Source organism: Myxine glutinosa, chromosome 7, assembly GCF_964187855.1.
Source record: "Myxine glutinosa chromosome 7, kmMyxGlut1.1, whole genome shotgun sequence".
Lineage (NCBI taxonomy): Eukaryota > Metazoa > Chordata > Myxini > Myxiniformes > Myxinidae > Myxine > Myxine glutinosa.
In genome coordinates, this window is record NC_136267.1 from 187,841,568 (window position 1) to 187,868,143 (window position 26,576).

The window sequence follows — 26,576 nt, forward strand, 5'->3', positions numbered from 1 at the left end:
GAAGACCCTTGAATACCCAAAATATCCCGAAGACCAAAAAGACCCAGATGAACCAAAATATCAAAAAGACCCTGATTAACCAAAAGACTGAAAATACCCCTAAGACCCAAATCATCCCAAAGACCCAATGGATCTGGAAGACCCAAAACATAACCGAATATCCAATGGACCCCAAAGACTGAAAAGACCCTGAAGACCCAAAATACCCCAAAGGTCCTTGAAGAACCCAAAAAACCCAGAAGAACGAAAAGACTCAAGGGGCAATTCCACGACGTTACGGAGTGACACTTTGAGTCATTTTTTTGAACTTTGATTGCTCTAGCACAGCGATAAAGCCACTAGTACCTACTCTCTATATATCATATTGTAAAGGAAGAATTGCACTTTACAGAGATATTAATGGAGTTCCTGTAAGTTGGACCATTGTCAAGTAATTAACATTCAAAAACTGTGTTACGGGGTGACACTGTCTTTTGTCATTTATTAAACAATAACAACATTTATTGAAAACTCTGCTCTCACAATAGTTATAAAATTGTAATGAAATACTGGGAAGATACACTAATAGTTGTACCTTCAGTACAGGGGTTTCAAAATTCCAGACATGACCTAATTACTCTGAAATAATTACAATAGTCCCGTTACGGAGTGACGAAAAATCCCGTTATGGAGTGACGAGTCAATTTTGAGATTTCTCCCAAAGCAACAAATCATTTCTAGATTACGCCAGACTTTCATTCTGAACCCAGCTGACTTGTGCTGGCGTTTCAACATCTAACACTTTAGAAAATAATAAAAATAAAAATCTGAACTGAGAACATATACAATAAACATATTTAAAAAGTCAAGAAACAGACTAAAGAAATTGAGAACAATTTACGAGTGGATGACCAGAAACAAAACAAAGTTTGGAATTAATCAGTTGGCCACATCACAAAACTGCACATGACTGCCCTGCAAAAGGTTCCCTTTCCCAAAGGACATTCAGCAAATACATAATGATTGCGATGGTCGAGGGATGGCTGAAGAAGGAATCTGACGACTTGGTTGGAATCAATCCAGGATTTATCTTCCACCTCTGGGAATGTATATGCCAAGTCAGATAGGCCCGCTTTTCGCAAAAATGATACTTCCAAACAACCATCATCTACTATCTGAGTCACCTGGCCAACAAACAACTTCTTAGATTTTTTTGTGGCATACTGCACAGTCACAAAGTCACCAGGGTGCACTTGGGGTTGACTGTCTGACCTGGGGCGCTCAGCAGGTGCTGGACTAGCAGTATTTTGACATTCCAAGGATGATACATGGCACTCGGGGTGAAGACTCACCAATTCAAATTCTTCCGCTGTTGAGTACATAGAGGTGCTCACAACATATTTCCTCACAGGTTTCATACAGTGTGTTTGGTGTGTATTCGGAAGCGACTTCACTAACTGCCAGCGCTCGTCCAATTGCGACTGGCACTTCTGAATGTCTCCTGCTGCGATGAATAAAACTTCGATCTTTTTGCACTGTGCCGCTGCTACGCGGAAGAAGGATTCTGCATCAGAAACAGGATCCCCAGCCAGATTTGCCAACCAAACTCTCCTCTTTACCTCACCTCCTATCCCATCAACAGCGCCCTTACCGTGAGATGCGGCAAAGAAATTCCAGGATAATTGAATCATGAACAATTCTTGAAGGAATGTTAGATTGGAAAACAAGAATTTCTGTTTAAATTGACTGTCTGCCCCATCTGAAAAAAAGTCAATCGCCCTAATCCTGGGGTGGCGTGATATCAGTGTGGTGATGATATTGGACAGGAAGGTATGAACAGCATATATGCCATGCTGGAGGTCATCGCTAACAATAACGAAAGACTCGGTAACATTAACATCAATCCAGGCGCACACTGTGAATAGAGTGACTTGGACGTGGCTCCAATGAGCACTCTGGATTTCATTCTGTTCTATCGCAGCATAGTTCCCCGCAAAATCGACCTGGACGACAATGCGATCACCATCAACTGCCTTCCTTCTATCTTCAAAGAAGTAGCTCTGCTTCCTCTTGATGAATGAGTGCAAGCTGAAGCATGGAAGTTGTTTGCATTACCTCATGCAGGGCATCCTGAACAGTCCCATCTTTAACTACTTTTGTGGCCCGCTGCTCAATTGTCTCCCACTGAAACCACTTCAGCGGCAGGTTAGCTGTTTCGTCGTCGACAGAATACACTGTGGCAAACTTGGTATGGCATTCCTGACATTTTCCTGTCATGCAGTTGTCCGAATCCTGATCACATACAATGCTTCCAAGGAATTCACGAAAGTTGGTCAAAAGTCCAGGTACATGAGATGAAGCCTCCAATGAGAGGCGCATGTTTTCATGATATCTGCAGAGGCAGACATTGTGTGGAAACTTTGAATTGAGGCATACATTGGCTGGATGAAGTGCTGCAAATTTGGAGTAGCCGATCTTGATGTTTGGATATTTCTCACAAAACAAACTGTATGGCTCTCGTATTGTCATCATTAGGAAGCTCTTTTGAACCTTGTCCTTCCGTTTCCCAGTCTTAATGACCACAAAGTCTTTCTTCCCTGGCGACATCCATGAAATATCGGGACTCAGTGTTTTTGCCCTTCGCCCGACATCTCCGCTGACGTGCACGTTCACTTTCCCTTGCCTTCGCAACATTAGCAGCACGCGCCTCTCTCTTGCGTTTCGCATCCAGCTCCCTGCATTTTTCCTTGTGCCTGTCTCGAAAACGCTTTTGTCGCTCGGCAGCAGTCAATGGCATCCTTTCTGTAATATGAATGCATCGACAAATTATCCATCTGAATTGCACCGTACCCTTCTACGAATCATCTAAAAGATCATGAAATGTTTTAGGCCACAAAAACTGACAGTGGAGGTTGTAAGCGGCTTCACTCAGCTTGTCCACTGCAAAGTTGGCGGTCCGCGGTGGCGCGGTATCCGCAGGTGACAACAGAGGTGTAGTTTGTACTCACCGATTGCTGGATGTAAACCGATTTCAAAACCGCTCAAGATGACCATGCGTAAACTTGAAACTTGTCATACGGAAGTAAAATCTGGCACGCAATGAATTCTGGGACAGCTACTCTGACGCCACCTTTTTTCAGGCTGAGTTATCAATTGTTTGACAGAATGAGTCACTCCGTAACGTTACGGAGTGACAAGTTTACTTTTTAATTTATTTTTTGTAGATTTTAAATATATATATAATTATACTGTACAATGATTGGGTGGTATAAGTTCTTAATGACCCTGGATTTATTTGGTTTTTCATCCACCAGTTAAAGAGAAAGGTAAACAAATGTCAAATTTTCGTTATGGAGTGACACGTCACGGAGTGACATCTGACTCCTAATTTGAGTGTTAATTAAGCATAGAAGGCCAACTCATATTTTTTTCAATTGGTTTTGAAATAATCTTCATACAGGTATCTTCTGATGGATAGCATTTGTTGACTTCATGCCAATGAATTGAGAGACTAATGAATTAATAGTTATTTGCATTATCGAGGGCCAATTTTACTGCGCTTTTCAGTAGAATGACTTCATTAATTGCAACAAGTGATGTAAGCCAACAGAGCAAGCTAGCTCAGTGATCTTGATATTATCAGAAAGTACATTTTTTCAGCTTTCATTTGGTACATAACATGAACTTTTTCAGTCAAACTTAAAATTTGACCTCTGCGGACCGTTTCTCGTGGAATTGCCCCAAGACCAAAAAGACTGAAGACCAAAAAAAACCCCAAAGACTGAAAATACCCTGAAGACCCAAACGAAAGACCCTTAAAGGGGAACCCAAACGCAATTTTTTTCCTGAAAACCATTGAAAACCATTGAAAATCATTAATCGCGGTCTAATTGCTGAAAAAGTGCCAAAAAAAAGCCCTGGAGTGTCGATTTTAGAATTTGCCAGTGACGTCACATTGTGAACTGACTGTGATCCTGCCGGCAATGGTAAAGGGTGTTTCCCTAAAGAATGCCTTTTTTTCACGACCGGATGCACTGGATGCATGCGATTCGTTTCGGGGAAAAAGGCATTCTTTAGGGAAACACCCTTTACATAGAGAAAAAGTGCTTTCTGAGCTCGGATTCTGATAATGATTGGGGATGGTTGAAGGGGGCGGGGCATGCAGGGTGGTCGTGGGCATTGTTAGCGAGGGTGACTGTTGGGGGGAGGTGGAGTAGGAGGAGGGGTGTGGGTGGTCATGGGTATTGTTAGCTAGGTTGATGGGGGATTGTGAGGGGATGGTGGAGGGGGATGGGGTGTGGGGTGATTGTTGGTATTGTTAGCTAGGGTGACAGTTGAAGGGGGATCGTGGGGGTAAGGTGGATGGGAGGGGGTGGGGTCGTCATGGGTATTGGTAGCTCAGGTAATGGTTAATGGGGGATTCGGTATTGTTCGATAGGGTGATGGTTGATGGGGGATCGTGAGGGTTGGGTGGGGGGGTGGGGCGGGGAGGCTGTGATTGTCATGGGTATTGTTGGCCCACATGACCCAGAGGACACAAAAGACCCCGAGGACCCAAACGACCCAGAGGAGCCAAAAATTCCTAACGTTCAGGCTTCAGACTTTTGCACGCCCACGAGGCTGTACCATCAAATAAACTGTTCCAACCCGTCATTTTTGACAGGCTTTTCTACTTGTGTCTATAAAGCTCTTCTAACCACTGACGGACTGATATTAATGTTTGGTACTTTCCGGGTGTCGTAGAAAACTGAAATTTGGTGTGCCGACAGACATCAAAGCTGGTACACCGGGAAAAATCCCAGAACCGTTTGAAATCGTCAGTAAAAATATATATACGTAAAAAAACTAAATGCATACGGAAAAAACCACAATCGACATACACTTGAAAATTTAATTTTTATAACGGTAAAATGTGGAATAAAAATCTCAATGAAAATTTAGTTAAAAAACAGGAAATATATCCGCAAAATAAATAAACCTAAATTGATATCTAGCATTTGAAAAATGCAACTTTTATAACGGTAAAGTGTGCAATAAAAATGTCAATGAAAATTTACATCAAAACAGTAAATGCATCCGTAAAGCAAATAAATAAACAAGAAGATGTCATGCAGAGCACGATTCTTGCAAAATCCACCCCCTAACCCTAACCCCAACAACCCTAACAACCCCCCACAAAAAGATTTCCATTGATCCATCAAATTGTCCATTTCATCAAGATTAAAATTGACGATCTAGATCAATGCTCGGGTCAATCGGGTGGAAATTGATGGTTTTTCAGATGGAAATTGATGATTTTAGAAGTTTGACCTTGAGTTGACCTTTGACCTCAAAAATAGTTTGTTTCCCAATTTAGTGACTCAATGTACAAATGCTATTCAATTTTTCAAATCAGTCGGATCAAAATTGATGATTTTTCAAATGAAAATTGATGATTTTGGAAGATTGACCTTTGACCTTTTGACCTCAAAAAGAGTTGGTTTCCCTATTTTGTGACTCAATGTGCAAATGTTCTTCAATTTTCAAATCAATCGGATGAAAAATGGCGATTTTAGAAATTTGACCTCCAGATGACCTTTGACCTCAATTAATAGGCTTCTCAATTGTGACGACCTCGACAACTTGGTGACGTTTCATGACAATCGGTTTAGAATTGTGACCTGTAGGCCGTTGACAAACAAACAGACAGACAAACAGATGAAAAATCGGTCAGAGACCAAGGACTTGCCGGAATGTACTTTTTTATCAGCCATTTTGGACAAATATGGCGGCCGAACCACGTGACTGATGATGACGTCATCATTATTTGTTTTCTAAACTAATTTATTCCTTGATGATGCTCAAGAAATTTCATCTTGATCGGATGAATTTTTGTACTTGTCGAATTATGACGTCATAATGGAGGCACCAATGACATCATCATTAACATATTGTACCCATGGAGAGTTCTTTACAATGAGCCATGTCTCAATTTTTTCTATTCAGCACTTTCGGAGATATAGAGGTGCAAAGTTTTTCGGTTTTTCCAAGATGATGGCCGAACCACGTGACCGATGACGTCATCATTATTTTTTTTTCCTCAACCAGTTTATGCCAACATGTCGCTCAAGAAATTGCATCTTGATTGGATGAAGTTTTGTACTTGTCAAATTATCGAATTATGACGTCATAATGAGTACCAGTTCACTGGTAATTCCCTGTTTGTCGTTAAAGGCGGCAAAAAGGGTTGGCGCCAGGAAGGGCATCCAGCCGTAAAACATTGCTTCAAAAAGGGGACCGAAAAACAACAACAACCACGGTTCCCGAAAAAGGCCAACCCCCGCTTGCGGGGAAAAATGGCCTCTAAAGGTGGTTATATTATATGTTTATAATGGAGGCCTTGGGCCGAGAGAGTTAAAAATTGGGCACAGTCTATTCCAGGGCAAGACAAATATGTGTGTAAAGTATGGCGATGCTATGTGCAACGGTGTAGACGTAGTGCTGCGCACAAACAGACAAAGATAAACCAACCAATCAACATACTTGCCGGAATCTTTTCCGGCAAGTAATGAAAAATCACTCTTAGAGTGACACTTGGCAAAACAGAACAAAGTAGAATGGCACTCAGTAAAGCCTCCTTTTGACCTCAAAAATAATTATTGGTTGGATTCAGTGACCTGATATGCAAATCGTCTTCAAAGTTTAAGTTAATCAGTTTAAAATTGACAATTTTAGAAATCTGACCTATGTTGATCTTATGACCTTTATGTTGATCTCAAAAATAGTTGGTTGTTGAATTCAGTTTGCTGATATGTAAATCCCATTCAAATTTCAAGTGAATCGGATGAAAATTGAGGATTTTAGAAATTTGAATTTGTTGTTGACCTTTGGCCTATGCTGATCTCAAAAATAGTTGGTGGTTGAATTCAGTTTGCTGAAATGAAAATCCTATTCAAATTTCAAGTCAATCGGATTAAAATTGAGGATTTTAGAAATTCGAAAAAAATTGGTTGACCTTTGGCCTATGTTGACCTTTTGGCCTACGCTGATCTAAAAAATTGTTGGTGGTTGAATTCAATTTGCCGATATGAAAATCACATTCAAATTCCAAGTCAATCGGATGAAAATTGAGGATTTTAGAAATTCAAAAAAAAGTGGTTGACCTTTGGCCTATGTTGACCTTTTGGCCCATGCTGATCTCAAAAATAGTTGGCAGTTGAATTCAGTTAACTGATATGGAAATCCTATTCAAATTTCAAGTCAATCGAATGAAAATTGAGGATTTTATAAATTCAAAAAAAGTGGTTGACCTTTGGCCTATGTTGACCTTTTGACCTCAAAAATATATAGGATTTTGTCAGTCCACAAACTCTACCGTTTGGTGAAGTTTCGTGAAGATCGGTTTCAAATTGTGACCTGCATGCAAGTATAAGTGAGCGGACAGACAAACACACACACATGACTGATCAACATACTTACCAAAAAGAATTTTTTTTCCAAGTAACAACGCACAAGACCAACAAATGTACTTGAAAAATCTTCGATTTCACAAATAACAAACCTAAATTGCAGCAGGTCTGGGATGCCTGCCTATAATCATAAAGCTTCTCTTTTGTTATGTACCTACATACGGAGCACGTTTTGTTATTGCTTACATAAGCATACCTCACTGGTATATATTCACACTAGCTGAGGTACCCGGCTTCACCCGGGTTGAATAAGAATAAGACAAATATATGATGAAAAGAACATGTATATTTTAGAGCAATATCACAGTACATTTCCTACATGACGTTTTGTCAATTGTCAATTTCTCAAAACCTCTTGGTGTACAACATTTCTGGTTTTCTTACTTGGTGCCAAGACATAAAGATTGCTTGGTTTTCCAACCCTCGAGCAGCCCACGTACAGCTGGCCATGGGAAGGTAGGGGAGGAGGAAGGGGAGGAGAGGGGAACGGGGGGGGGGGGGGAGGGGAGGGTGGGGAGGGGAGGGGAGAAGAGGGGGGGAGGGGAGAAGAGGGGGGAGGGGAGAAGAGGGGGGGGGGAGAGAAGAGGAGGGAGGGGGAGGAGGAGAGGGGAGAAGAGGAGGGAGGGGAGGAGGAGAGGGGAGGAGGGAGGGGGGGAGGTGGAGGAGGAGGGGGGAGGTGGAGGAGGAGGGGGGAGGGGAAGGTGAGGGGGGAGGGGGAGGAGGGAGGGGGAGGAGGAGGTGAGGGGGGAGGGGAGGGAGAGGGGAGACCGGCTAGCTTGGCAAGCGATAGCAGGCTTTTTACTTTTATTTTTACCTCAATGAGGGCTATATATATAGTCCGTGCTTGGAGCCTTCAAGTTCAACATAAAGTTTTTTTATGAAAAATAATGCAGATGTACAACAATCCACCAATGCAAGTTCAGAAATGAATGCAGATCCTTTACTTTGCGATACAAACGCAATTCCCGCCATTTCCACTCACGATCGAGGCCTCGAAAAGTGACCGCGCCTCTTCTTCCTCCTACAACTTCGTCTCACTTCTTTCACTCAAAATGCACGAAATTCTGCCGCATTAAATTATGTAGAGGCCTCGTCGGGGGGATATAAGGTAGATAAGGAAGGCGTTGTAACAGAAGAATCAAAATAAAAGTGGAAGAACATAAGGAAATGGGAGCTATTCTGGACCCACAGCCAAACCCGACAAACCATTGCAATACACCCCGAACGTCTAGCGCCGCCACAAACTACACCATGGAATTGCAGCAGGCGCGGTTTTTTTTAAACCATTGATATTAAAATAAAACGTAGCCTAAAACCACCGGGATTTTATGCTGATTCCGAATCTGTGTCTAAAACTTTTCTCCGATGTGTAGTTCTTGAGTTATAAGCGGACATCCAGACAGACACACACACACACACACACACACACACACACACACACACACACAGACACTCCTCCTTTATATATAGAGATCTATATATCGATCCCATTTAATTTGAGAGATTTCTTTTTCAGGACATGGAAGTTCATTTAAGCCTACCTCTTGCCAGCCAAAATAAGCTGTCTCCTTTTTTTTATTACAAAAATTGTCAATGGAACAAAGTTGAAAGTAAACGATGAAGCAAAGCGCAAATGAATGTACCTAATTGGGCATTTAATGAGCACCACCACCGCTGTGCAGATGTCCCATGCTGCTGTGGGAATGTTATGCCAAGCTGTTAAACTGCAGGGAGAGCTGTACCCATCCCGACTTGTGGCCCTGTGCCTCGACCCTTACTGTGGCCTGGGATTTGTGCTTTGGTGCCTTGCAGGGTAAGTCACATGGGCTGGATGAATGCACAACACTCAGCACTTATTGCTTGCTTTGTTCTTCTATTCTTTCCTTCAATCCGCACCACTCGTTCCCCGGGCCCCAGTGAGCGTGGACACTGTGGACATCATTGTACTTTCTTTCATTTCTCATTATGAATAATTTCTCATGTTTGAACATTGTAATTATTTTACTTTGCTTCATCACATTTGTTCTTGCATTTCTGTCTAATATTGTGACTTATTTAACAGTTACAATTAATTATTTCCACCCTGTTATGGGATTGCCTGAGGGAAACTTTTGGTCCAAGTCTTTAATGAATCAGCTGGCCAGGTCTGACATTCGATTGAATGTGGCCGAATTTGGAATTTGGCCAGGATGCCGGCAATAACTTGCTTACGTTTTGTGAAAGACGACGTGTGATGTTCAACATCCACCAGTAAATACCAGCAGATGGGACACCCGACTTAACATCCGTCTGTGCGACGGCACACTTTAGGATTAGGATTAAGATTCGACTTCGAGATTCAAGCGGGTTTCTGAAAACAGCCCAAAACCAAAAATAAATAAATAAATAAAAACAACTTTTGAATGGTGCTGATTCTCCAAATCCTTAGCATGGTGCGGAATGATCGTATGTGCGCTGGTATTTCATGTAAACATGAAAGAAAGACCTAACCTAAGGTGAATAGTAAACACCGTGCTGCTGATGTGCTTCCGCTGTGCACAGGGTTTATGCCGGGCACCAGTCGCTGCTAATTCCCCCCATGGAGCTTGAAGGTAATCCAGGCCTTTGGCTGAGCACCGTGAGCCAACATCGTGTCCGTGACACCTTCTGCTCATATAACGTGATGGATGTGTGCACGCGTGGCTTAGGTTCCCAAACCGAGGCCCTCAAGGTGACTGTTTGCATATTGTCGACAATAATGAAACATAACAATTGACATTTTTGAAAATGTGACTTTCTACGGAAAGTTTAGTAAGTGTAGCACTTTACTTGATTTATTTGTTGAAAGATTGTTGTTTTTTATTGTGTGATTCACAGTTATCCTCGTCATGTATTTGTTGTAAACCACTCTCGACATGGCCTCCCTCTCCCTCTCGACATACTCAATTGTATTGCCCTAACATTGGTTAGAAAAGAAAGTTAAGGTTCGTTTTTAAACCAACAGGTGCATTTCACCAATAATAGACCTTTCCAGTTTGTTTTTTTATGTACTGCAGCTTTCCCAGAGCTTCCTCCGGTAAAAACAATCAATGTTGTACCCACACCAGTATCCATGTTCAATAAGGTAACGCACCTGTCCCAAAGTAATTCAAGGTTGGCATCAAAAACATGAAAATGTAATAAGCGCGGCTGCTTTTCATAGCACAGCTTTGTTTACATTTGCCAGAATGTGAAATTGCCTTATTTAGAAAGAGAGAACACAACTCTCCGCACCACCCTTCTTCAAGAAAAAAAACCACCTTTTTATCGAGGTCAAGGCTCATAGCAGAGCTGAATGACAGGGCAGGAGGGTGACAAACTTGAAGAGAGAAGAACAGAAGGTGACAGGCAATAAACAAACAAGGAGCTGATACTCTCAGGCCTTTTGGGTGGTATGAGGTGCAGATCTGTGTCATATAAAAGCGAAATCTTGAATGGTTTTTGAAATGTCACGCACACAAAAGTACATGGACTGCTAGAGCAGGAAAAACATCATCTGTCCAACCTCAAGAATGAACTTTCAAACTTGTCTCCCTCCTCTAAAACCTGGTGGTGCCTTGTTATGTCGGTCTCTGGTGTCTGCTCACCTTCCATCCCTTCCCTCTCTTAAAATGGCACCATGGCCGACTCTGCTCGTGAGAAGGCCGAATGCCTCATATGCCTCTGTGTTTCCTTCCAAATCTTGTTTCCCCAACCCCTCACTCCCAGTACCCATCCTTCCCTATCATACTCAACTGCTCCTGGACTCTGTGTCTTTTTCACCTGCTAAGGTGCAGAAGGTTCTTTCAACCCTCGACTCTGACTCGGCAACTGAACCGGACAGCATCAGCCCAAGTGTCCTACAAACCTGCTCAGCCGTTGCACTTACCCTTTCCGCCCTTTTCACGCTGTCATTTTCCATTTGCTTGGAAATCCACCATCATCACTGCTTTACCCAAAAAGGTGCAAAACCGGATCTCTTTAACTTCAGACCTATCCGCTTACTTCCAATCATCAGCAAGGTGCAGTTGATATTAAACCGTTCCTTTTCTCCAACAACCTCATCTCAGATCACCAATTCAAATTCAGTCCAAGTCACTCCACCTTGGACATGCATGCTGCTCCTACTCACCCAACAATGGAGGGAGGCCTTCAATATCGGACATGAGATCGGGGCCTTCTTTCTCGACGTATCTGGTGCTTTCAATGCAGTCTGGCATCCTGCCTTGCTCTCCACACTCTCTGCTTTTGGCATACATAACCATCTTCCCTCATTGATCACTGACTTTCTCGCCTCCCATATTCAACATGTTGTCTTAACGGGTTCTTCCCATCTCCTCTCCCTGTAAAGGCTGGAGTTCCCCAAGGCAGTGTGTTGGGCCTACTCTCCTTCCTCATCTTCATCAATGATCTTTCTGATTCCCTGGAAAATCCTTCCTCTCTTTGCTGATGATTCCACCCTCATCCTACGGACAAGCAGGCAGCAGTCTCTTCTCTCTCTGCAGACCTTGATAGAAACACTTGGAATATGTCTTCCAACCCCGACAAATTTCGCGCACTCACCCTGACACTCCGAGCGAACCATCTGACAAACCCTGCCATCTACTTCCGAGTCACAAACTACTTGTAGAGGGGGTAAGTCACTCAAACCTTTGTGCCTCACCGTCTGCCATGATCTTTCTTGGGGCAGACCATATTTTATTGTCGTGCATGGCCTTTATTTTGCCAGTGTGAACTTTTGACAACCTACGAGGCCTTAATTTGCAGCTTGATGTAGTACTGCTTTCCCCTATGAGCTGCTTCCACTGTGTCACTTCCTGCCCTGCCATGGAAAGCAAGGCCCTCGAAATCATTGGAATCTCCCACAACGGCACTGAGTGTCTTGACCCGTTACTTTCACATCGCAGGCAAGTTGGTCGTCTCTTTGTATTCTGCCACCTACTTTTTGGTATCGCACCCTCTCCGCCCTCTTGGCACTGCCCTCCCGCCGCTCAAGTTTTCTGCAGGGCACATGTGGTCTTCCAGTGACCCTCTTCTTGTTAAACTCCCAAAATCCTCACTGCTCACCCCACTCATTTGCTCCTCTTTTCTCTCTCCGGTGGAACTAACTTCACACAATCAGTTCAGTCCCATTGTTCCCGCCAGGGCTTCAAGACCACTGTTCACCACTACCTCAAGTCATCCCCCATTCATACTCATGATCTCTTCTACCCCAAATGACCACATTCCCATGCACCTCTTGATCTCACTTCTTCTCTGCTGTTGCTGTTTCCCCCTTACCATCGGATTCTCTTATCTTCTGCTCTACCTGTTCCACGAGCCTCGATCATGTAATATAAAAAAAACAGTCTCCCTCCATTTTGTCCTTTTACCCTGCTGTTGGTGTGTCTCACCCCCCATGCCACCATCCCCCTCCCCCTTTCTGTTTTTTTTGCTCTGTTCGATCCTGCTCTGTTGTGTGGTCTCCTCTCCGTTCCCTCCACTCTGTATACAAAATAACCTTCGCCGATCTTTGATTTTATGTCTTATGTTGTCTTTCATCTTTTCATTATGGCCTAGCAGGGTAGCCGAGACCCTAGAGGTATACTCACTTGTCTCAGAGTGGTCTAGCCTGCGTTTGAATCCCAACCCAGCTATAAACTGTCATACTATTGTTTTATGGCAGGGTACCGTCCCTCGGATGGATGTTATACTGGGCGTCCCATATCCCTGCATTAGTTGGTGGACTCAAAAGATCCCACGGTGTCCTTTGTGAAGAGTAAACGAGATATCGCCGCACCATGTCCAAATTCGTACTTTAACGTAAGGACGCACTGCATCAGCAGTGCACCTGTGCTCCCAGCAATAATGCAACGAACAGCCACATGCTGCATATGAACTGGTGATGAAACGATGACGATTCCTTTAAAATTTCCAGGTTATCTTTGTTTGCCAAGATTTACAAGAAACATTAATGTAAACCAGTTATTCCTGTAGCATGGATTGATCAAAAGTTACTCTGGATATCATCACCGCTCCAACAAATTATATACAACATGTTTGTTTGTTTTTTTGTTTTTTTGGGGGGGGGGGGGGGGGTTTGTATACAACATCGAGGCTCATGTAAGAGCTAAATGCTCCATGGCCATACATGATAACCAACACAACTGAGATGAGGAAGCCGAAATATCCGTGATATCTGTAGCGGTTCACCTCCCCTGAGCTATATTTTTGCAAACACTGCGCTGGCCAAGTCACGTTTTCATGCATTTTGGGCTCTAGTCTTGAGATAAACTGGTGTTTAATTACCTGCCCACCTCTACCACCTCCTTTGGTTGGACTTTTTAACAAAAGCTGATCTGAGGCTTCAATTTTGAATTAGGAATTGCAAACATTTCATTAGTTCATGATGACATAATGCAACACCACCTCTAATATACGTAATGTGAACCGTGGTGTCTCTCCTTGCGTGCGTTCGTCTGTCTCCCGTTTATGGCGACTGCTTCCCGCGGTGCATTTGAAAAGCTGCTGATTGGTAATTTTACATTTTCATTTCACTTATCTTGATAGAATATCATCATTCACGTTATAGTCCCTTCGAGTAATCTTTAAAATCAACATGAACATCTGGATTAAAGTAGATTTATCATAGATTTTCAGGGAGTAACATACTATTTAAAATAGCAATATTTTACCTTTTTTTTTTTACGCCGTAGCCCATCAGGCAGAGCCGTCTAGAACAGTCTTTGTCCATCTGTATGTATGTATGTATGTATGTCCCCTCAAACGAATACCACATTTCATATCTGAGAATCTGGTCACATGACAGGATGATGTTATTACGTCTGATGTCATTACGGGGGTGCTGCGGCTTACTCTCCGCACACCGCCATTTTGATTTATATGCCGTTCATGCCGAACATATCGTCGACCCTGTCATATATCACAATCGCCATGCTCTACCTTGACGTTTTGCATTTAGTGTGAAACACAAACAAACCAATTGTTAAAATGATCATAAAATATCAAAAGCATCGGTGTTACGTCTCTTCCAGGTGTTATGACTCACCTTCTGCTTCGGACAAATTAAACATAGGTTTATTAATACAGTGGTATCGTTTCAGTAGTATTGTTTTCGTAATAATAATAATAATATAGTAAATATAACCATAACACTTTAATCCCAATGTCGTGAATGGAAAGTCGATGGATTGAAGCAGTGTAACCGCGGAAGTATGGAGTTCATCTCGGGGTTTTTTTAAATAATATAATTTTTGTAATAATAACGTAACATTATTATTATAGTAAATCTAATCGTAACACTAATCCCTTTGTAGTGACTGCAATGTTACTGGAGGTTAAATATATATCTTATATATATATTAAAGTTGCGGCAGTTTTGTGTCCGGCCGTCATGCTACGTCATTATGTACATGATGTCATTGCGGCGTAAACACCCGCTCACTACGGGAGCGGCAGGAACGGTCATTCCTCTTTGGGGTATACAGATTACAGTCGATCTATCGTCGGGTCGCAAGAACATTGGTTGTGTTTCTCATTTACCAAGTTTCTTGTGGAGAGATCGCCATTTGGTTTAAGCATTCGAGCAAGCACTCCATTCAAAACCGTTAAGGAACGGCTGGCTTGGCAAGCGCTAGCTAGCTGATTGGTAAATGAGCACACCTCCAACCCTTGTGGGGTATATAGATTACAGTCGATCTATCGTCGGGTCGCAAGAACATTGGGTGTGTGCTCATTTACCAAGTTTCTTGTGGAGAGATCGCCAACTGGTTGAAGAATTCGAGCAAGCACTCCATTCAAAACCGTTAAGGAACGGCTGGCTTGGCAAGCGCTAGCTAGCTGATTGGTAAATGAGCACACCTCCAACCCTTGTGGGATATATAGATTACAGTAGATCTTAGCTCAGTTCTGTAAGTAAGACTTACCTCATGGATGTCAGGATTCCTCCAAATTTCTTTGTTTAATGTTATAGACACCATTAGCGACTGTTTAAAAAGCTAATCATGTGTGTTTGTGGTTTATAATATTTTACAAGCCTGGCTACGCCGCTGTTAGACTTTTGCTCTTGTTTTTATTTATTCAAATTGAATAACGCCACCCGATGTTCCACCACCATTTTTATTTTGTGGTGGGTGGTATAAATAGTTCAAATCTTTGGCTCTGAGTGAACGGAGATATTGCAACACAAATTTTAACCTTTTTAAAGTCCATGAAATAATTTAAATTGAAAAATTAACTTGAACTTTTCCCGTCGCTGGTGACGCGTCCTTTTGCAAGAAGTACAATAACTTGATTTCAAGAATGTTTTTGTCGCCCCGCAATGTTTACTTAAATGTGCTGTTATTAGCTCCCGTTGGACTTAGTCCGAAATGGGGGCTTATGGATTGGGTCTTGTCCGTCCGTCCACCGCTATATCTCCGACTTGTATGGACATGTTTTGTTCAGATCTGGCACAAAGACAATACATGACGGAATACATAGACATCATTTTGTTTCGCGATTTGATCACAGATGGCCAATTGGCGGCCATTTTAGTTGTAAAAACCCGATGTTGAACACGTCCTCAGCCATTTCTCGGACATGCATTTACCGATCTTGTTCAAACTTGGCACACCGATAATGAATGATTGCTTTACATATGCATGTCATTTTCTTTCGAGATCAGATCCAAGATGGCCGACCTGCAGCCATTTTGTTACTTACACATGTCCCAAACCATTTCTTGGACATGCATTTACTGATCTTGTTCAAAGTTTGCACACATAAAATGAATGAAGGCTTACATATGCACGTCATTTTTTTTTTGAGATCGGATCCAAGATGGCTGACTGGCCGCCATTTAGTGACTCAAACGTGTCCTCGACCATTTCTCGAACATGCATGGTCCGATTTCGTTCAAACCTGGCACAGAGTACATTATGGCATACACACGCCCCTCACTTGATTTTGCGATCTTATAAAAGAGGGCCGGCTGGTAGACTGGCGACCATTTTAGTTGTAAAACGCCCCATATTGAACATGTCCTCAACCATTTCTCGGCCATGCATTTACCAATCTTGTTTAAAACTGGCACACAGAAAATGAATGAAGGCTTACATATGCACATCATTTTTTTTCATATCGGATCCAAGATGGCTGACTGGCGGCCATTTCGTGACTTAAACGTGTCCTCAACCATTTCTCGAACATGCATGGTCCGATTTTGTTCAAACTTGGCACAAAGACAATACATGAGAGTATACATATGCAGAAGACTTTGTTTGTAAAACATTTTTTTTAAATGGCCGACTGGTGGCTATTGCAGTTAATTTTTTCGCCATCTGATCAAAGATCGCTAAATGGCAGCCATTTTGTTGATGTGTATAAGCATTTATTTAGACAAATATGGGGCCTTTGACATTTTGTCTTTTTCACCTTGTTTAATAGTGAGTACCATTCTTCTCTGATGATAATTTCCTCTTTTAGTTCATTCACAAAGTACATTCGATTTACATTTTTCTTTCTCATTCATCAATTGTCATCATGTTGCCTTTTTAGCCTCTACCTATGAACCTGTACTAAACTCTTGCTTTTGTCCTTTCTAATTTCTTTGTTTCTCACTTGTTGTTTAATTGACACAGCTACCCTAACTTGATATATACGGTGGCCACTTCAACGTTGAGCAGGTTGTTTTTTTGCCATGTGTCGAGGAAGTGTTGCAAGCCGTGTGTGGCTGTCCTCTGCAGGCACGGGGAGTGAACCTGTCATGCGTACGGTCATGCGTTGTTGTAGCTGAGGAGCGTCCACGCATTGCTCTCACGCAGTCCTTCTCGAAGCTCTTTAAAGACCTGGGTTTGTCTCCTCGTGCTGTGAGCACCACTTTTGGTTGTCGTGTCAACGTTTCCATCTGTCTCCAGGTGAGGATTGTTCCCCATTAATTGGCCCACGCATGTCTTTGGGACTCGCATTTCTATGCACTATGACACCACATCATGTTCTTGTCCTTTTAAAGTTTTGGTCTTGACAAGGTTTGTAATGATTAAAGTTTGCAGAGCTGATCAATTCACTGACATGAATCATGCTGTGCTTCTTTTTCCTGCTGTGCCGTCGTCGATATCATTTAGCCTAAAAAGGTGGGCGCCTTTGTTAAACAGGTACGGGCTACAATGGTCCCTCTCCTCTTGATACCAGCCATCGATCAGCTGTTTCCCGCCTCCTCTTCCCATCACCACTTGTGCACTTCCTGTCTCTCAAATAACATAATCTTAGAATCACTGCTATTCCGTGAACCCTGACCCCCATTCCCACCACTCCCACTCCTAATTTTCACTCCTGCAACCCACAGTGCAGTCACTTTGCTTCAAGCTGATGCTATTTTGCCTAAATTCTGCTTGTATTTTTAAAACTATTTAATTTAAGTGATTTTAAAGTTTTATGCTGTTTGTATAGTAATTAAGAGTAAAATGTGCATGCATAGTTTGTACTATGAGCTGTCAACGATGGAAGTGATTAGTTGCTTTTATCAAGAGGACGCGGCCTCAAGAGAGATCATTTTCAGCACATGCTTCCCAGCTTTCCTGTTTATCCTGTTTAATACATGACTTTCAAAATGACGTAATCCGCCCCAGAATGCTCAGTGTGCATGCGCAGAAACTCCGAGAACCGGCGGTGTTCGGGGCACCATTAAGTATATAGTGTATGTGTGATAAGGATCATGACCTAAAATTACTAACAAAGCTTCTGCAAGAAGCCGAAAATACTTGGAAAAGTACCTGAGAGAAAAGGTTGTGCCTCCGCACAATGAAAGACTGAGACCTTTCTCCGCTCGCCAAACGGGCAGCTGTTTGAACTGCAAAACTCCCGCCATGTGTGCCGGTTCAAGGTCCGAGTGTGCGAGCCTGTGACACACACACCCTGGCGGATCGCCATTAGCGAATGGACCGTGAACCTTGCGGGAGTGCCTCTTGTGAACATGAATGAATGAATGAATGATCGTTTTAAAGGCCATTTTTCCCCGCTAGGGCGGGGGTTGGCCTTGCGGGCCCCATGACAATAATGGTTCCCTGTTTGAGGCAATGGTTTTATGGCCGGATGCCCTTCCTGACGCCAACCCTTGGTCACGCTCTTACGATGCGCAGGGATACGGTGTACCTATTCTAAACCGGGGTACACACCGGGATCATTCATCCCAGCAAGCTGGTACTCAATTTGCCGACCTCGGAAGGATGACAGGCTGAGTCAACCCCCCTGGCGTTAATTCAGCGATCGACTGGGATTCGAACCCAGGATCCTAGGATCCCAAGCCGGCACCCTAACCGCTAAGCCAACACCAGGCTCACCGCTAAGCCAACACCTCTTGTGAACATGGCAGGCTTAAATATTGATTTAATGGATGTCTGCAATTGGAAAGATGATGCGATGCGTCATTACCAAGTAACGGTGACGGGATCTTCAGCAAAGGACATGTTCACGCCATGAAAGTACACAAAGCTTGTGCCAGCTATATTTATGTGAGAGTGAGACGTACCAGGCAAAGTTCCATGAGGAAGACACCGTATCCGCTTTGGGTTATTTTGAATGCCGATGGGAAGGTCATATCTGGGTCAGTGTAACATGATATTTATTATGAATCATGTTGGGAGGGGTCGAGCAGTGGATGGGAGCTGTCGGAGATGAGTGATGTTAAAAATATTATTGATGTGTATAAGTATTTATTTGGTAAGACAAGCTTGGTACAGATATGTATAATGATGTCAAGTCTAACTAATTCGAATTTAGGGTCAAGAGGTCAAAGGTCAAAGTCTGTAATAGTTTTATAACTTGAGAACGGCTGAAGAGATCTAATTCAAACTTGGTACAGGTATGTATAATGAGGTAAAGTTTAACTAATTAGAATTTAGGGTCAAGAGGTCATTCGTCAAAGGTCAAAGTCTGTAATATTTATATAACTTGAGAACAGATGAAGTGATCTAATTCAAATTTGGTACAGATATGTATAATGATTTAAAGATTGACTTATTAGATTTTGGGGTCAAAGGCCAAAGTCTGTAATATGTCGATAACTTGAGAATGGCTAAAAGGGATATAATTCAAACTTGGTACAGATATGTTTGATGATGTAAAGATTAACCGACTAGATTTTGGGGTCCCGAGGTCAAAGGTCAGAGGTCATGTCAGGTAAAAATGTGATAACTTGTGAACAGCTGAAGGGATTTAAATTAAAACCTGGTACAAGTATTATAATGATGAAAACATGAACTGATTTAATATTGGGGTCAATGGGTCAAAGGTCAGAGGTCAAGTCAGGTAAAAATATACATTGAGAACAGCTGAATGGATTTAAATCAAACTTGGTAAAAGTATTATAATGATGTAATACTGTGGGCGGAGGCAAATCGGTCGACGTCGTGACGTTGAAGAGTGTTGTTCTAGTTTTCCTCGCCATCAAGCTCAGCACATTTTGAGGCAAACTCGCACACTCTTTCCCAGGTGAAGTGATCGTGATTGATTGAAGTGATTGATCGTGATTGAAATGATTGTTCATATGTGTGTTGTACCGTCCACCAAACAGCGATGACTCCATCTACATCTCGCTGTCTGATAATATGGACCAACTTCTATCTACCCATCCCAACTCTCTCTTCCTCATATGTGGTGATTTCAATTGTCACCATGCCAGATGGATGGGTGTGGGTACCTCTCTCACCAGCCATGGCTCTTCAGCAAAGGACTTCTGCGACTCACTGGGACTGACACAATCTGTCAATTTCCCGACCCGGATCTGTCAACGGAGCATCTTCTCTTCTGGATTTGGTTATGACAAACTTCCCTGAAAATGTCTGCTGCTCTTCTTCTGCTCCAATCGGCTCATCTGATCATGTGCTTGTCAAAGTGGACATCTCTCTGACCATTCTCAGAGAGCCACCTCAGCGTCGACGAGTCTGGCATGTCACTCAGGCCAACTGGCACGGTCTTCAAGCAGCCATCAATCATCTTTACTGGTCTCCCATCTCTACCGCCTCTGACATCAACTCATCCTGGGAATTCTTTCAAAGTAAATTGCTCTCTCTCATGCACAGATTTATCCCATCTCGTCTTCAGTTGTCATACCCTTCCTCCCGTCCATGGTACACGGAATCTTGTGGTGAGGCTGTTGCCCTGAAACAACTTGCTTTCGTCTCCTGGAAAGCAAATCCAACGGAAGGAAATCTCATTTCCTTTCACAAAGCCCGAAACAAGTGTGTGTCCACCCTCAGGAGAGCCAGGAAACAATATCTCACCGTTCTCAAGACCGAACTCTCTTATCTGTCTCCCTCTTCCAAATCCCGGTGGCATCTGGTCAAATCTGTTTCTGGTGTTTGTTCCCCCTCCATCCCCTCCCTCACCTCAAACGGCTTAACGGCTGACTCCACATGTGAAAAAGCTGAATGCCTCAACTCTGTGTTTGCCTCTAAATCTTGTGTCCCAAACCCATCCCTCTCTGTACCCACCGTACCCAGTCGTACCCAGCTGCTCCTGGACTCTGTGTCCTTTCCTCCTGACAAGGTGGAAAAGTTTCTGTCAACCCTCGACTCTGATTCTGCAACTGGACCTGACGGCATCAGCCCACGGGTCCTAAAATCATGTTCTTCCGCTCTTTCACTCCCTCTTTCTGTTCTCTTCACCCTCTCTTTTGCTCAAGGTCATCTGCCATCTGCTTGGAAATCTGCCAACATCACCGCTTTGCACAAAAAAGGTGCAAAAACAGATCCCAGCAACTACAGACCAATCAGCCTTCTCCCAATTATCAGCAAAGGCATGGAATCCATCATTGCTTCAGATATGAAGTCTTTCCTCTTCTCCAATGGCTTGATCTCTGATCATCAATTTGGTTTCAGACCTGGTCACTCTACTCTGGACATGCTGCTTCTGCTTTCTCAACAATGGATGGAGGTCCTCAACGCCAAACAGGAAATTAGAGCTGTCTCCCTTGACATTTCACGTGCCTTCGATACGGTCTGGCACCCTGCTCTGCTCACCAAACTCTCCTCCTTTGGTATCCATGGAAATCTCCACGCATGGCTGGCGGACTTCCTCTCTGGTCGTAGTCAACGTGTGGCCCTGAATGGGTTTCTCTCATCTCCTCTTCCTGTTCAGGCTGGAGTTCCGCAAGACAGTGTTCTGGGCCCTGTGCTTTTTCTGGTCTTCATCAATGATCTCTCTGACTCTCTTGAAAATCCTCTCTATCTCTTTGCTGACGACTCTACTCTCTGTCGCTCCATTCCTCATCCCTCAGATCGGCAGTCTGCAGCCTCCTCACTCTCTGCAGACCTGGACAAAATCACAGACTGGGCAAACAAATGGAACATGTCTTTCAATCCTGATAAATCTCACACTCTTACGATGTCTCTCCAAAAAGACCGACTGGAAAACCCTCCCATCCACTTTCTGAAAAATCCTCCAAGAAGTTCTGTCACTCAAGCTTTTGGGTCTCACTATTTGCCATGATCTTTCCTGGGAAAACCACATTTCAAATCTGGCCTCCAAAGCCAGTCGCCGACTGGGCATCCTCCGCCGTGCGAAGTCCTTCCTTGGCACACCTGAGCTCCTCACCACATACAAGGCTTTCATCCGCAGCTCTATGGAATACTGCTCTCCCCTCTGGTCTGGTGCTCCTGCCTCACACCTAGCCCGTCTTCACGCTGTTGAAACCAAAGCGTTCAGAATCATTGGAATCTCCCGTGATGAAGCTAACTCCAAGGGCCTTTCACTCACTCTCCGCAGGCAGGTTGGTGGTCTTTCCGTCTTCTACCGCCTCCTCTCTGGCCTTGCCCCCCCAACCCTCTCTGGGCTCTGTCCCCCAAATATTCCTACAGGTCGCACAAGATCTGCCTGCAACCCTCTTATGGTTAAACTGCCAAAATCAAGACTTTCTGCTCACCTTCACTCCTTCATTCCTCTTTTCTCCCACCTCTGGAACAAACTCCCTCACTCTCTTCAATCCCACTCCACCCTCCAGGTCTTTAAAACAGCTGTTCACCACCATCTCTTATCCTCCCCCATCCAAAACCTTGATCTTTTCTACCTCCGCTAATTTCGGTCCCCTTGTGTTTTATACCCCCCCCCCCTCCCCCTCCCACGCCTCCTGCCCCCAAGCCCTCTCCCTCCCACACTTCTCCCTGCTCTCAAATGTTGTGCTTGTGTGCTTCCCCTTCTCTCCCCATCTTGTCTTCCGCTCCCTCTTTTTGTATATTTTGTTTGTCTGGTTGATTTGTTTGTGAAATAAATGTTAGCTCTTTCACGAGCCTCGATTCAGTATACAAAAAAAAAAAAAAAAAAAAAAAAAGGGTGTTCACATTGTATTCTATCAAATATCCACTGTTTTAGACAAAAATGCATCAGACTCCGCATTGTTTACGCTCCTTTCTCCAACAATCTAAATAGGCCGGAATTACATGACGAAAATAAAATAGTGCCACAAATTAATCTGCCTGCCTCTGATTGGTTGATGTTACAGTAGCACTGAGTGTTCAGACCTGCGCGGATATCAAATAGTGATCGTGTAATTGGGCTAAATAATAACTTTTTGTGGTGGAATTTTTTTTTTTGTTTTATGCAAGATCGAGGCTCGTGAAAGAGTGAGCATTAATCACACAAAAAGTCAAACCGACACATAAAACACAAAATAAGGGGAGCGGAACACAAGATGGGGAGAGAGGGGGAAGGACACAAACACAACATTTGAGAGCAGGGGCATCGGGAGAAATGTGGGAGGGGGAGGGCTTGGGGGGAGGTGGGAGAGGTATAAAACATATGGATACTGCACGGACTTCCAGGAAAGAAGTTGGAATTTCAAAAAAGTGTATCTGGGGTGAATTAGCGGGGGTAGAAAAGATCAAGGTTTTGGATGGGGGGAAGATAAGAGATGGTGGTGGACAACTGTTTTAAAGACCTGGAGGGTGGAGTGGGATTGAAGGGAGTGAGGGAGTTTGTTCCAGAGGCGGAAAAAAGAGGAATGAAGGAGTGAAGGGGAGCAGAGAGCCGAGATTTTGGCAGTTTAACCATAAGAGGATTGCAGGCAGATCTTGTGCGACCTGAAGGAATATTGGGGGGACAGAGTCCAGAGAGAGCTGGGGGAGCAAGGCCGGAGAGGAGTCGGTAGAAGACAGAAAGACCACCAACCTGCCTGCGGCAAGTGAGTGAGAGGCCCTCGGAGTTAGCTTCATCGCGGGAGATTCCAATGATTCTGAAAGCTTTGGTTTCAACAGCGTGAAGACGAGCTAGGTGTGAGGCAGGAGCACCGGCCCAGAGGGGAGAGCAGTGTGGAACTGCAGATTTATACTCGATGCATGCTGATCTAATATCCAAAATGAAATGCACTGATTCGCATGAGGTATGTGACGGAATGGAACGATAGAACGATACTGGTCACGGCCTATATCAGGGAATCGTCTGAATCGTCATTGTGTTTACATTTTGTTGAGTTTGTTTCATCTAGAAGGTACGAAGAATGAATATTCTGTGACTTTATTATAAATGTTTTGAGTTCATGTGATTTTTAGTTTCACAGTCGGTCAACGTGCATTAGCTTTCACTCTCATCTGTAAATATGGTGCCGGTCATCATTAAACATTTGCAATGTCTGCATGAAGTACATTTTGAGTTTGATATTCTTATGCGCTGTAAGTGTAAGACACAACCTCAAAGGCACCAAGTTCTGGATACAATTTCCCGTGGTTATCCTATGATTGTTAATTACAACTTTCTCTATATTCAGGGATCGGCTGGACCGGATCCTACCACAGTGTACGTGGACGTGCGAGCCCTCAGGCATGACAGGTAAGGGACATCTTACTTGTAGTTTCTACACCTGAAGTCACACAAGAAGATTTATTTCACAGGGTAGTGCATGTGATGGACTGCTTTATTTTTGCAACTGAACTGCGAGATTGTTAATGCATTTTCAGCAACATCGTTTTAACTATATTTGTGAGAAATGAAAACTTGTTCCGCAAACACACACGTCACCCATGAAGTTTATATCCATAGAAACTGGTGTCACATTAAATTCATTGGTTTCACAGGTCGGTGGTCTCTCTGTCTCCTACCACCTCTTTTATGGTCTTGCGTCCTCTGCTGTCTTCTCTTTCCGTGCTTTGTCCCCCACAGGTTTCTGCAGGCCTTACATGGTCCACCATCAACCCCCTTCTGGGGAAACCACCTAAATCCAGGATCACTGCTCACCTCCACTCGTTTGTTTCTCTTTTATCCCACCTGTGGAATCAATTTCTACATTCTCTTCAATGTCATTCTTCCCTCCAGGTCTTCAAGACAGCTGTTCACCACCATATCAGATCATCCCCCTGGATTCAAAGCTATGATCGTTGCTACCCCTCTCTACCGCCTCCCCAAACCCACCTCTCCCACTTCTCAGTTCTTTCCTGACAATTTGTGGTTGTATCCATCTTGTCCACCACCTAGATCCTCCCCTATCCCTCGTTCTTCCCAAATCCCTTACCTCTCCAAGTCTCCCTCTATTTTGGTACTCATGCCTGCTGTTTACATTCCATGTTCGAGCTCTCTTCATGAGCCGCTACAATGTTTGCAATAAATAAGAATTTAAAATATTTGTGAGGGCAACTCGACCACTGTTCTTCAGGTAATTAGACTGGGGGTGATTATCTGACGTCATATAAAAATTGCAATATTTATTTCTTCCAGTACACCTCAGTCAGGTCAATGAAATAAAACACTGTCGGACAATGAGGCAGCTTTGTTGTTTTGCGAAATCGCCAGAAACATGTTTTTGGGTTGTCCGTGCGTCCGTCCGTGCGTCCATGATAGGTTTGTATTACCGCGGTAACTTGAGAACGGTTGAAGGGATCCAATTCAAATTTGGTACAAGTATGTGTAATGAGGTAAAGATGAACCGATTCGATTTTGGGGTCAAGAGGTCAAAGGTCATAGGTCCTGTTATGTGAAAATTCTGTTACCACGCTAACTTGTGAACCATTGATGAGATTTTGTCCAAACTTGGTAGAAGTATAGATTATCATGCAGGTGAATTGATTAGATTTTGGTGTCAAGGGTCAGAGGTCATGTCAGGTAAAAAATGTGATGCTTGAGGACAGCTGAATGGATTTAAATCAGACTTGATACAGGTATGTAGAATGATGTAATAATGTGGGTGGAGGCCTATTGGTCGACATCGAAGAGTGCCGTTCTAGTTTGTTCCTTACAAACAGTAAAAAAAAAAAAAAAAGTGAAGGGGAAGCATAAAGTATTATGAGATGTCATGTTTTCATTTCTGATCTTTTGCGCGATAATTATCTTTCTCCTGTTTTGATGTTCATACAGGGTAAGGTTGGTGGAAAAAGGATCACCACACAGTCTGCCACTAATGGCATCAGGAAAGGTATGTTTTGTTCCACGCCTGATTCACAACATTACATTTAAGAGGTCAAAGGTCATGTATTTAAATGTGAATTTCATTTGTATTATCATGATGTGAGTTGATCGTCACATGAATCTAGATGTTCATATCGTTACATGGCAGGTTTTTATGACTCATTAAACAAGCTTTCAAATAATAATAAATAATGTTCTATATAATAACTCTATCTTAAAAAATAAAAATATAAAACCCAAAATACCAACAGACTATTTATAAATTTTAATTTATTAACTCAACTGGACTATGTCCAGCTGAGTTTTTGTCGACACCCAGTGTCCGTCATCCGTCGTCCGTCTGTCTGTCTGTCGTCTGTAAACAATTTGACGTCTACGCTCTAAAAGTCACAAATATTGATGAAACCTGTTATGCAGCATCTTTAAGACATAAACTAGTTTGGGATTGAATTTGGGCGTTGCACGCCCAAAAATGGGCGTGGCAGGGCGGCCATATTGAAAAATCCATTTTTGTTAATCTGGTACTTCCTAATGTAGCTAGAAGGCTGAAACTTGGTGTGTAGACAGTATGTAACAAACCTCAACACATATATTGCGGGTTTTGACGATGTCCGAAAAATGACCTCGTCGTGACCTATGACATGACTTGACGACCCATAAACATCAGTTTGGACGACGTCCAAGCTCGAAAAGTCACAAATACTGATCAAATTTGATCAAACCTTCAACGTTACTGTACCTCTTTAGCACATATAAACGACATAGTTTGTGGTTCTATTATGCATA

At 43.1% G+C, this 26,576-nt stretch overlaps 1 protein-coding gene across 1 annotated transcript in view; it reads left to right on the forward strand.

Annotated features, from left to right (window-relative positions):
* The window catches only part of LOC137430925 (disco-interacting protein 2 homolog C), a gene marked incomplete in the record, with an annotated part of 587,612 nt that overhangs the window by 519,490 nt on the left and 41,546 nt on the right, over nt 1–26,576 (forward strand). Inside the window, 5 exon segments of the mRNA XM_078782629.1 lie at nt 9,110–9,240; nt 9,969–10,137; nt 17,150–17,320; nt 24,160–24,221; nt 25,740–25,797. Coding sequence (XP_078638755.1) covers nt 9,110–9,240; nt 9,969–10,137; nt 17,150–17,320; nt 24,160–24,221; nt 25,740–25,797 — 591 coding nt within the window.